At 33.9% G+C, this 13,626-nt stretch overlaps 1 protein-coding gene across 2 annotated transcripts in view; it reads right to left on the reverse strand.

The window, feature by feature from the left end:
- Positions 1 to 3,817: 3,817 nt before the first annotated feature.
- The window catches only part of mof (males absent on the first), a 38,391-nt gene continuing 28,582 nt past the window's right edge, over positions 3,818 to 13,626 (reverse strand). For both annotated transcript variants that reach the window (XM_016051902.5, XM_071183490.2), the window contains one exon: positions 3,818 to 3,963. Coding sequence is in view for 1 of the 2 variants with exons in the window: in XM_071183490.2 (XP_071039591.1) it covers positions 3,837 to 3,963 (127 nt within the window). In the remaining variant the exon portion in view is untranslated. The remainder of the gene's footprint in view (positions 3,964 to 13,626) is intronic.

Here is a 13,626-nt window from a genome sequence, read left to right on the forward strand (position 1 = left end):
GAGTTAAGTGACGTATGGGGGTAGACTTTAACTTAAAATGAGCAAATGGTGGTGCAAGTCGATAATATAGAAAGATAAGTTGGCCCAGGGGGTCGCCGGTAAATATCCACTTTATAAACGTAAAAGGTTAAGATTCTAAGAGTGAAATAAGGTGTAATGATATCGTTTTTCTGTTACCTGTGATACCAGATATAAATAAAAATATCTTGCATTCTCTTTTTTGTGTAGTATTGCTCGCTTAAACAACAAATAGATATTTTCTTTACAAGAAAGTCAGAATAGCAGAAAGTTAAAATTTTTAAACTTTTTATAATCATAAAATTTTTGTATTTTTAATATTTGTATTTTAACCATGCCATAATAGCAGAATTCTATTAATATGCCAAATACCCCAGTCTTTACATCAAGCGTTTACTATACCAATTTCAAGTCATAATTAATTTGGAACAAAAATATGTAAAATATTTGTCAATTGAAAAGAAAAAATGCATTACATGGCTCCTTTCTCAACCTAACTTCTGGCTATAAGACTACAAAGACCGAAATTTTAAAACATTTTTTTTCAGCAGTTATTTAGCCAGAAATATTGTTGTTGTTGATGTTTTGTTTAAAACGGACCCATTGCAGATGTATTTGTAACACATACGATTTACCACTGAATGCAAACTGATAATTAATTACATTAAGAAATAACTAGTTCGTAGTAAAGATTATTGTAAGACTTAAATTAGAATAAACATTTATTTGTATATTTAACAAGACTCTAGAGAGTATTATAACAAATGAATTTCTGTTAGCGTTTCTGGAGAGCTATAATTGTAGCATATGCTTTTCAAAATTAATAAAATTTTATTGGTGTCATGCTGAAATATGCATAACATATTCCCCAACATTTAAAAACTAAATTATCATCTTATCTAATCCTTTCAATAAATAAAAATTATTAATGCAATCAGTAATCTTTTTATGCCACACCTTGATTGAGAACAGAATAAAATCTATTTGTAGAAATTCTCTCTACAACTGCCATGAAAATTCGAAAATCGCTATACAGTTGCTAAATGCTTTGATTTCATTAATATTCCTTACTGTTTCTTATACTTTCCTTTCCGCCAATATATTTGAATGCGCAAGACTAAGAAAAAGAGCCTTGGCTATAAATTAATAACCAATACAGGGATTTCTCAACTGTCTTAGGCGAAAACTATTCAAACGTAGACATGACACTTGCATTCTTTATTTCTTGGGGGTCGGAGATGTCCCGTGGAACTTAAACCCGCAGCCACACCCTCCAACACATGTTCAAAATTTATTATTTTTAACCATTCATATGTTAAGAATAGGGTATCTACCAGTAAAACAGGCCGGATTTCGTAATAACATGTCACAATTCAGTCAGTTAGTCAAGGCTGCTTTGGACGAGAGAAACATTCTGACATCCATCTATGCAAACTTTAAAGGGGCATTCCGTCTGGAGGGAAAAGCTCCACCCGAAGATCCTGAGTATGGGTATCACTTCAAACTTATTTAATTGGATCCGACGTTTTACAAGTCAGATAATCAGCAGGGTTCAATTTGGAGATTTCCTTTCAAAATCTACAAACTGGACTACCACAGAGAGCACTTGGTAGTTGTACTCTGTTAAATATCTATATCATTGATCTTTTCTCAGCTCTTAAATCAATACCTAGTATTAAATGTCTATTACTTACTGATGATCTGGTAATATGGACTCGAGTAACAAAACACTGTGCAGAAGACTTGATGGAAAATCGATTAAATAAAGCGCTACTTGCCCTCTTTGATTCGAGTGATGAAAATAATATGACTATCAATTCAGAAAATACAGCTTCCCAGTCCTTTTCTATTACTCACGAGGCTTTTCGTCCAGAGCTTCAGAACCAAAATAGTTTGATTGTCAATACAGATACATTCACATACTTGGTAGTGACTTTAGATAATAAGTTAAGTTGGAAACTCCATGTGGAGAGGCTCATAGAGGGGGTTACAAATAGATTTAATGTGCTCAAACGTTTGGAAGGTTGTAAATGGGTGTCAGCCCGGTGTACCCTTAACACTACAGATAATATATTTGCCCTTCCTTTAATGACGCACTGCTGTGAGGTCTTTATTACAACCCCATAATTGGTGTTTAATAAACTCGAAATTCTGTAAAACCAAGGCTCCCCGCTTGGTTACAACAGCTGTGAAGACCACGCCGATTGATCCAATGCTAATCCTGACAGGAAATAAACCTTCTAAGATATTATGAAGGAGAGGGCTTTGGCCCTCTATGAATTGCTTCGGAGAATCAATAATTCCTATAGGAGCGACTAGGCAACTTAAAACCCAGAATTGATTCATCCAGAAAGTTCTGGACATCAGAAAAGATATTGCTATTCCGGGACACCTGCAACCTCTTTTGAAACTCCTTGGAAATAACATAGCAAACAAAATTGGATCTAGCGGAAGCCATCCATTGTAAAAGAGATGTTGCACAAAGTATTGTAAAAAGTCTTGGGAGACCATTGGGGTTGGATACCCACTAATTTGCTGCACACTTTGACTGATGGATCTCAATTCGACTGCCATTTTAATGTAGGGTTGGTGTTTTCGGACTTCCTTTCATTCAACGCCCCAGCAGGCTACATTGGTACTGTCTTTGATGGTGAAGTGGTGGCGGTGAGTGTGGCCTTATTGCAGTACTGGCTCTCCAAAACAAACTTGGAAATACAGTCCTTTTTTCGGACTCACAAGCAGCTATTTGATTAATTAGCTTTGTTGCATTCCTATTGACACCTGATATGATGTCAAGAACTCCAGAGAGCTTTGAATTTGAAGGGAAAACGAATCGCTCTCCAATTTGTACTAGCCCATTGTGGTGTTTGGGGTAATGAACAGGCAGATTTGCTTACAAAAAGTTGCAAATTTGTTACATTAAAATACAGTAACTTCCTTTTGAAAATTAAACTGTTTGTGAAAAATCTATGTAAAACTAATTCATTGCGGGATCTTCGATCTAACACAACCCTAAAAAAGTTGCAGGAGGGTAAGCCTTTCTTTATTACCCGACAAACCTAAACATGATTAGTTGCGGCCTTCAGTTTATCTATGGGCTATGATTGTCTTTCTGCTCATTTACATAGTATACTCTTTTCCGCCACGCCTTTTTGTCCACTTTGTAATACTGGAGAAGAAATAGGCAAGGACCACTTGCTCCGATGTGGGGCCACAGAACGATGTGCATACGCAGAATTCTCAAGGTATTGGGATGCAAGAGAACTTTTAGTCTCTAGTGCAATGACTTCGGTCTTTCTTTGTCATCTCGTGTACATATTTATATTTTTGTATGTTTATCTTTTTTAGATAATTTTACTTTTTGCCTTGCCATTGGAAATAACTATTCATAGGTACATAAAAATGAAGAATTCTCTTTAATTTGGAGTTCCATATATTTCATAAATTAAATATTTTTATTGTATTTGATTTCTCATTAAGCAATTTATGATTTTTGATAAGTAATTGTTTGCCTATATCACTCTGGAATGGAATAATAAAAATTTGAAAATACATCAATCAACATCTAATAGTAAATTATCTATTATCTATCTAATTAGTATCTAATTTCTTCAACAAATGGAAATTCAAACACCATCAAATAATTTTATCACAATTGCTATGACAATATTTAATTAAATATTGTCATATAAGACCCATTTCAATTATGCTCAATACAATTTATTAGGTTAAGGTTGATTTTGAACTAAAACTTCTAAGAAATGGTGTAAATATTTTAAAAGAACCAATAATGCAAAGGTAAAATGAATAATTTTTAATCAAAAAGAAAATTTTACAATATATTTAGCATTTTTATTATTTAAAATAAATGCATAGCTATGAAAGGCAACTAATATATAGTTGATAATAGGCGATGAGATGCTGATGATAAGGTACAAGGGGAATCTGAAAGGACCAACAATAATGCAAAATATTAGTCATATTAGAATTCATTATGAATTTGACACACACACAATAAAAGAAAAATATATATTATTACTAATAGAATAATTATAATTTATTGATTTTGATTACATTAAAATTTTAAATTAATATGCAATATTAGATATTTTTATTTTAATCAAAAATTATTATTGTTTATGATATTATTCAACATTGTGTAGCAGACCCGTTTATCTGTAATTCTTGGGAATTAAGGATCATTATACTAGCTCTCTCTTAATAACTAACAATTATTGTTTTTTTATGCTATTAACTAAGGTTATTCTATTAATTATTGTACTAAAGCATGGAATTCAAGGTAATTCTTAGTAGTGGATTTCCTATTTTTTATGTTGGGTTGTTCCGAAAGTAATTTAGTTTTTTTCTAACGGAGAACTTAATTATACACTGGTGAAATAAATTAAGAGAATTTGCATATTTTATCAAACTTCATGAAAAGAACTGAACTGAATGTAAAACCACTGCTTCTAGACAAAAATACAAATCTTGTACATCAAATACGTAAGTGTACATGCGTGTGTAGATGGGAGCCAGTTCAGAAACAGGTTTTATAAGAGCACTTAAGTTAAGAGGCATTTCGTTTGCTAACACACCTGGGCGAATTTCTTGGTGTTATTTTGTAGTAATAGGTAAAATTCAAATTGTAACAGTAAAAATAAGTAACCACCAACGTTGAGATGATGGAATGAGGTGGCGAATGAGGTGGTGGGAAGCAGGCCAATTTCAGGTCCAGATTTGTAGAGAGTTCAATTTAACGCCCAGCGTTGTGTGTAACTTATGGAAACAGTTCCAGGATACCGGATCCATGGAGAAAAAACCTGGGCAAGGTCGTCCAAGAGCCACGACGGTCAGTGAAGATCGCCATTTGTCCATTATAGCGAGGCGTAACAGAGGGACTACAGCTTCTCAGCTCTCTCGTGACTTGTATGCAGTCTCAGGAACCCAAGTATCAAGGGTGACTGTTTCCAAACGACTTCATGAGAGAGGGCTGTTTGCGCCCAGCTCATTTCTACGAACAGGAGAGTCCGTTCAGCATGGTGCCGAGAGCATAAAGATGGGAGTATGGATCAATGGGTGACCGTTCTCTTCACAGATGAGTACATGTCCAGCCTAAACACTGATTCTCGCCGTACGTTTATATGCAGAGAACCGGAGACCTGCTACCTATCCTCCATTGTCCTCAAAATCAACCATTATGGCGGAGCATGTTTTGGTCTGAAAACGTATCATGTTGGATGGTCGCACACCTCTATCTTTGAAAGATGCTCTGTGACTGGTGTGTGGTATAGGGATGAGGTTTTGGAGCCCTATGCTTGCTTTTTCAGGGGTGCAGCTGGCTCTGAGTTCGTTTTAATGGACGATAAAGCGAGGGCACATAGAGCTTTTATGGCCAACGAATTTCTAGACCACAACCCTATAGAGATTGTCTGGGATGCATTGCAACTCGCTACCCCCTCCGAAAACCACGAGGGAATGAAAACAGCGTTGCTGAGTGAGTGGGAACAATTGCCACAAGAAATGATAAACTGTCTAGTTTCAAGTATAAAATTACTCTGCGAGGCCTGTATATCTGTAAGAGGGGACCATATTAATCCACTTTTTTTGTTTATTCTGCAACTGCTGTTTCATTCTTTCTGACTCCAACGAGTGTTACGCATGATCATGCGTGTGTATTACATTTGTTGAATGGTTATTTGTTTTGTATTGTATCAATGCATGTGTATATCAAATTTCATTAAAATCGGTCCAGTAGTTCTAGAGATAATAGATCAAGTCTGCAAATTCTCTTAATTTCTTACACCAGTGTATTTTGGCAGCTGATATAGCAAGGCTTGATTGTTAAAAAGTTTCTTTTGATTTTATGCAGTAGTTTTTGGTTGGTCCCGGGACATTGCGGGATTTGGGGTAATGAAAAAGCTGATTTCTTGGCCAAGAAAGGAACAACTATTGCCCAAGCATCTCGTTGCTCCATCTCTCTGCACTCATTTAAATTGCTGGTCCGAAACCAATTCCGGAACATGCTCTCAGAGAATTTCCGTACAAGCAATATACACAAAACCTGGTTCAACCATATTTTAACTATCCCAAATCAGCCCAGGTTTACGGCAGTCGCTTTCTTTAGACTTGTAACGGGCCATGACTGTCTGGCCAAACACCTTTTTAGCATAAACATTTTTGACTCTCCTAAATGCAAGCTCTGTCGCCTTGGGGAGGACATGGACTTGCCCCATATTTCCGTCTGTCCTGCGCTCATCTCCACTACTGTGTGTGGACGCTACTGGGAAGCTAGGGCCCGTATGGGCTAAGCATGTCACTATGCATTCAATTCTATTGATCTCTTTTTGCCTTGTTTTTCTTGTTATTTTATCCTTTTTGTTCTTTTAAATTGGCCTGCCATTGGAAATAAAAAAAAAATAAAAAAAAGTTTTTGGTTGGTTTGGTTGATATGGAGAGGGAAAAGAGGAATTTTCGGCATACTTTACTGTTTGCTATATTTTACTGTTCGGCATATGTTACTGTTAAAAAGCTGTGCAAGCAAGAAATAAATTATTTGATGTGTATATGGAAAAGATGCATTATATTGGCAGTATGCCAGTGTCAAAACTGGTTTCGCAAAATTTCGATTAAGATGCACAATGTCAGTTTAAGCAGATGCAATAAAGTCATTAATCGATTCAAATCAGCAAATAATGACACATGAGATCGTTGAGACATTAAATTTATTAAATTCGACTGCTCACGATCCTTTGAAAAAACTAAAGTTAAATCTTAAAGCTCAACAAATGGATTCTTCATGTTCTTACAAAAAGAAATTTGTTTCACTGCGTGTGATTTGCTTTTCAATTGTCAAGAAAATTATCCATTTTTGGAGCACATCATTACTGGAGACGACTACAATGTTGTAGTCTCCCCAAAATTGGTTAGATGGTAAAACCTTTTCTTGAAATAAGGAAGTCAAAAATCACCCGGATCAGTTTTTTGTCAGCAAAAAATAGCACATTTTATGAACATGGAATAATGTTACTGCCAGGAAGATGGCAAAAAGTATTGAGCCAGAATGGACAATATATGATTCAGTAAAATTTTTATTCACTATAATAAAATCGCCTTTCATTTTCATAATTTCTTTTTCTTTCCGAACTAACCGATAAAATAAACACAACAATGCATACTTAAGAATGAAACAGTCAATCAATAATGGTAATCAAATCAAGGTAAAAATGAAAAACAGGATTAAAAAACAGTGGTGCTTTAAATTAATTCATTTTTAATGTGATTAAAACATCTTTCAATAACAATATGCGTGATTGACACATTTCTGACGATATAAGGTTAACCTAAGGTTAAGTGAGTTAAACAAAATTTATCTGCTTGTGAAACTATGATGTGCAAATCAATACTTGATACTTAGAAAATATTCATTTAATCATAGTTAAGAAGAAAGACCTTTTATACCATGCGTGGTGGCAGTTACGAGCCTTATTCACATTCAGATGGATGGGTACAGGTTAAGTAAAATCAGCCAGTCTGCAAAACTGACTACATTGCTACCACCATGCCATTGATAGCTTGAAATTAACCTCCATCTTAGCCAACAATTGGCTGTAGTGGGAAAGTTTTATATTTTTTATACTACAGAAAAAAAAATGTGTTGTAAAGTACGGAAGCAGTAATTTTTAAAAATTATGATGAGAAAAAATCAAGTAATTTAATTTAATTTTCATAATTTAACTTTTTCACTTAAATCTATTATAAAGTGATGCAGAGAGGAATAATAAGAAATATAAAAGTCTAATAACAATGAATCTGTCTATGGTAAAATAGAAAAGAAATACAATAGATTACTTTATTAGAATGATAATAAAAAAGAGCTGTACACAATGAGTAAGAAATTAATATTACATACAATTAAATTAGTATAAATTAATGGATATAATTACTATGAATAATTAATTACTATGCATAAATTAATTAATTACTATGAATGGCAAAAAGGCAATTATAATTTTGTATGGTACTTTAAATAAGAGATTGAGAAGTGATAACAAATAGATTAATTAATAAAAAATACCAATAGATTAAATATGATCTGATTTATGAATTTGTGTTTATTCAGGAAATCACGATTAAAAATTATCATTAAATTATGGAGTAATCATTAAATTATAGTGTAATTATAGATCATTAAATAATAGTAGTTTTGATTAATATTTAAAAATCATGCATGTGACTTAAGTAATTTATTTATAATATTTTAAATATTTTGAAACAGAGTTTCTTTAAACTTAAGGCTTTCTAAGCATAAACTTAAAAAAAAAAAAAATTCTTCTTTTCTTAAAATTTATAAAACGTTAAAGTCCTTAAATAGTATTTAAAGGGATTTTTTATTACTGATAAGATTGTTAAAGAAAAAAATTTCTTTTTCAAAGTGTAAAGAATTAGTTGTAATAACATAGTATACATACTAAATAAAAAGTTTATTTAGCTTTTACTAATAAATACAGAAAAATACTCAGCATCAGCTGCCAAAATAACCTATTTTTGGTCAATAATAAAAAATTTAACTACAATTTGGTCAATAACCAAAAATATTACATCATAACACATTCATATTACATTCCACTCTTTGCCTTTAACGTTTCTGTCACAATATAAAAAGTTATTTACATAAAGTATATTTCGACTGGATGCTGTAAAAGTATTTTTTTTTACTCGCGCAATTTTACTAGAAGAGCATAGTGATAGAAATTCAATTCCACATATGCACTGTAGCATGCAATATAAGCAAAACTATCATAAAGGAGATGAAAACAGTTATGACACATCCTATAGGATAGTGAAAAAAAAAAAGAAAAACTCGCACACTGGCAAAATTAAATCAAACCTTTAGGATGTACCCAGTACGTGGCCAGATTTTCATTACCCGGACCCAGGAGAAAAATTTCATTACCTGGTACCAGGGGTTTAGTTGTAAAACTCTGTATTGAGTACTTTAACTTGAACAATTTTACCAGGTAACACTCATTAATATTCCACAAACGAATATGATTATATTCATATTTACTGCAACTTTAAAACTATTATAATAAAAATAGTTGTAGTTTTAGAAATCCATGTATGTTGTAAGCTTCTTAATAATAAAGTTGAAATAATTAGTTTAGGCATGATATATTTTACTTGAGGGTGTAGAATTTTAATTGAGGGAAATCTTGGATATCTTTGGTAGAAAAATATGTTCGTTAAAAAGGGATGTCTAGTTAGAGAGAGGACATGCAAATTCAGAAATTTAATGCAGAAAACTATTTTAATTAAATTAACATCATAGTTAAATTACACTAGAATACTATAGAAACATTAACACCATAGTTAAATTATACTAGAATACAATCGAAACAAAGAATCGTATTGATATTTATTTCAAGTTAATAAATTCATAATAAATAAAATTCAAAGATAAGTGCAGAAAAATACAATATATGCGTATTACTTCCAAACTAAGTTTGGCTTCAAATAAGTAACTGCAATAATATGTCTTTGTGATTTAGCTTAGAAGAATACAAAAATATTTTCTTACAAATGACACATTAGTTATTTTAATGTTATAACTAATTTAGACATATTTGAATTTTCTAGCAAATTTAAGCACAGGTTAAACACTGAGCAAATTGTTTTAACAAAAAAAAAAACTTTTCCAATGAAGAAATGTTGCATTAGGAAACATTTTATTATAGTTACAGTTTAAGACGATTTATATATATCGCAAAGGTAGCCTAAAACTTTCTGTCCTTAAATTAATCTATGGGTTACGGAGCAAATCATTTTATATGCCGCCAGTGTCTGGTACCACAATACTGTTAAAATCAACGAAAAACTTAAATCCATACAGAGAATCTCACTCATTAACATCACTAAGGTTTACTCTACAACCAGCAGGGAGGCCCTCCAGATACTAGCAGGGGTGAAACCTATCCATCTTAAGATTTTGGAGGACACTTGCATTAAAAGACTTAAGTAGAATTGGAGACTTAACGACTTTGACTCAGAGATGCAGCAGATTCTCTCCACAGCACATATGGACGATCCACCAGTTAGGATTCACCTATCAAAACTTATTTCCGTTCCCTACGGTAGATCACTCCCAACAAACAGCGGCTTTGAAATTTTTACTGATGGATCAAGGATGGAGGTTGCGGACTTCGCTACTGATACCACAGAATATAAAACTGGCTTCGGCATTGTTACTAAAATGCACGGTGCCTTAATCGAGGCAACCTCCACGAGGATCTCAAACAATAGTAGTGTTTACATGGCAAAGTTGGTGGCAATTAATAATGCTTTTCTCTGGCTCTCTAAAAAAGAATATCCAGACGCCTCTATTTATAATGATTCGCTTTCCTCGTTGCAAGCCTTACAAAACCCAGTATCAAATTCAAAAATTGTTGAAAATACTAAACAATTATGGCGACCTAATATACTCTGTAATTAGGTTGAAGCTCATATAGGTACTCAAGGAAACGAGGAGGCGGATCGAGCAGCTAAGAAAGCCACCAATCTCTGCCAAATTACCCTTGAGGTGCCAACCTCCATAGCCCAAATTAAACTCAGGTTAAATTATATAGCATGAAGCGCTGGGGGTTGGAATGGCAGAGTTCCGAGAAAGGGAGAGAGGCATTCAAATTTTTTAGAGACCCGAAATTAAATAGACTACAAGCAAACTTCTATCTCAATCAATTTTTAACAGGCCAATTTTTGGAGAACACCAATATAAATTATTCCACAAAACTCCAGAATGTTATTACTGAGGTGAATATCAATCTATTGATCACTTGTTAATGAATTGTTCTAAATTCCAGACACTCTGGGGCAATCACTTTAATAATATTAGTTAACATCTTTGCTATGCTAACCTGACTTGCAGAAATATCATAAAAAAGATTATTAAACAAACTTTAGAGGATGTATTGGGGGACGGTCTCTAATGGTCTCGGAACCTGCTCATTCCAGCTTGAGCGTATCAATTTTATTGATGGTATAGTTTTGTAACTTTTACTATGTCTTTTATTAACTCTTCTACTTCTACTTGCTCCAATTTTATTGTAATTACTTTTGTACTATATAATTGGTTTTAAAAGTACTGTTTTAATATGTTATACTATGTTGCTCCTTTGTAAACTTTGCATGTTTATCTTTTAAATTGTTCTTTTAACTGACACTTTTAATATACTGCTGTTTTAATGTTTTATCACCTTACATGATTTTTGCTGCTCTGCGCCCGCCATGTTCATGGGCTGTTTGCCATGTCTGATATGTAATGTATTTTATGTTTGTACTGTTTTCTGGATTTTTTTGATTTTAATAAACATTTACCCGTATGCCCTAAATAAGGGCGGGCCGGGGAAAATATTTCCATATCGAAAAAAAGCATGTATGAATAAAATTGATCATCAGTTACTTTAAGTTTCTCGGGTTTTATTACGACTCTAAACTTAACTAGCGTTATCATCTAGAATACGGCCAAGAAGATTCTCCGGTCCTGCAGAAATGCTATTGGTAAAACCTGGGGATTATCCCTCAAGATAGTTTACTGGATATACTCAATGATTATTAGTCCTATCATCACATATAGTGCAATTGTTTGTGGGTCAAGGACAAGGTTGAGCTCTGTCAGTCTGTCTGGGACTGGCTGCCTCAGGACCACTCCTACAGCTGCTCTGGAAAGCTTACTTGGGCTTCCCCCATTGAATCAACGTATTGAAGTTGAAGTTCAAACTGGCATTAAGCGTTTTATGTATCTTGACTCATGGAAAGAATATTCCAAACACTTGTCATGGGGTTACCTTGTTTCACAAGTGGTGGATATTCCCTCTTTTATTATGCCTAATGATTATATGTCACTAAGATATGCTTTTTACAAGCCCTTCAAGATCCATTTTCCAACTAGAGATGAATGGCTTAATTCCCCTAAGTGGCTTGAAGGCAAATGTCTAATATGGTACACTGATGGTTCAAGGCTTGGTCTCAAATCAGGGGCAGGAATTTATTGCTCCATTGATGGTACCAAGCTTCACTTTCCCTTAGGTAGTTATGCCACGCTTTTCAGGTTGAGGTCTATGCCATTATCTTGTGCTGCAAGATATGTTTAGACAGGGGATAACAAAATATGCTTATCCACATCTGTTCCGACAGTCAGGAAGCTCTCCTATCACTATCGAGGTGTAAATCCACCTCCTTACTAGTGTGGGAGTGCATCTTGGACCTTTGTGACCTCTCTACTCATAACAAGGTATACAGGCAAGGGTACAGGCCAATAGCCAGGGGGGGGGGACCGTTGGGACAAATCCCCCTGAAATTCTGGGATTCAAACTTTTTAGTCTTTCTGTGAGCCTCTCAGTAAAAAGAAAAACAAAAATTGTCGAATCAAATCTTTTCCCAGTACAATTCCAGAGACAACTGTAGATAGAATCAATAAAACAAGCTGTTTTGCTATTCTTGCAGACGAAACTATGGACATAACTCAAACTGAGCAGTTGACAATTTGTGCAAGGTACATCGATGTGAGAGGTGATGAGCCAATTGTCAGAGAAGACTTTCTCCAATTCGTTCCAATTTTTGACTCATCTGGACGCGGAATAGCTGGTGTTATTTAAAAATCATTAAGAAATTTAGGAGTTAATGTTTCAAAAATTGTCGGACAAGGCTCGACGGAGCATCTGCAATGCGAGGGGACTTTAATGGTGTTCAAGCAGCCATCAAAGAATAACACCCAACAGCTATTTATGTACATTGCTCCTCACACTCCTTGAATTTAGAAATTAGTCATTCTTGTAGTATTCAAGCTATTAGAAACTGTGTTGACACAGTTAAAACAATAACAAAATTCATCAAATTGTCTGCCAAAAGAACAAAAATTTTAGAAGACATCATCAAAACGAATTTGCCGAATGAAAAATTAAAAAAAATATCTTTTTGAGAAACAAGATGGATAGAAAACCATGATGCAATCATTAGATTTAAAGAACTTTATCCAGAAATAATTCAACTTCTCAAAGAAGTAAAGGCTTCTGGAAACTGCGATGCTTCCTCTAAAGCGGACAATCTTATTTCTACTATCACTAAAAGTGAGTTTTACTTTACTTTACTTGTTTGTAGCGATATTTTTTCTATGACTCTCCCACTGAGCAAAGCACTCCAAATTCATCTAGACTTGAATGGAGCTTTGATACACGTAAAATCAATAAACAACACAGTTCTAAACAGAAGAAAAAATGCCAAGTATGAATTTCAAAAGCTATATTCGGAACTCCTTAATACTCTCACAAGTTTGGATCTAGATGTAAAACTTCCTAGATTGGGATCTTATCAAAATCACCGTGGCAATATAAAAAATCAGAACACAGACCAGTACTTCCGTCAAAATATATACATTCCTTTTTTAAATTATTTCGCTGCCCAACTGATTGAAAGATTTTTGAAGCACGAAGATACTCTTGCATCTCTCGATAAAGTGTTACCTAAGTATTGTGATAATGTTAATATTAATTTATGCAATTTTCGAATCTACGCAGATTTTATTGACATTGAAAACCTCATGGGAGAAATGGAAGT

The sequence above is a fragment of the Parasteatoda tepidariorum genome, chromosome 7 (genome assembly GCF_982258835.1).
Source record: "Parasteatoda tepidariorum strain Cologne lab strain chromosome 7, Ptep-v5.0, whole genome shotgun sequence".
Classification (NCBI taxonomy): domain Eukaryota; kingdom Metazoa; phylum Arthropoda; class Arachnida; order Araneae; family Theridiidae; genus Parasteatoda; species Parasteatoda tepidariorum.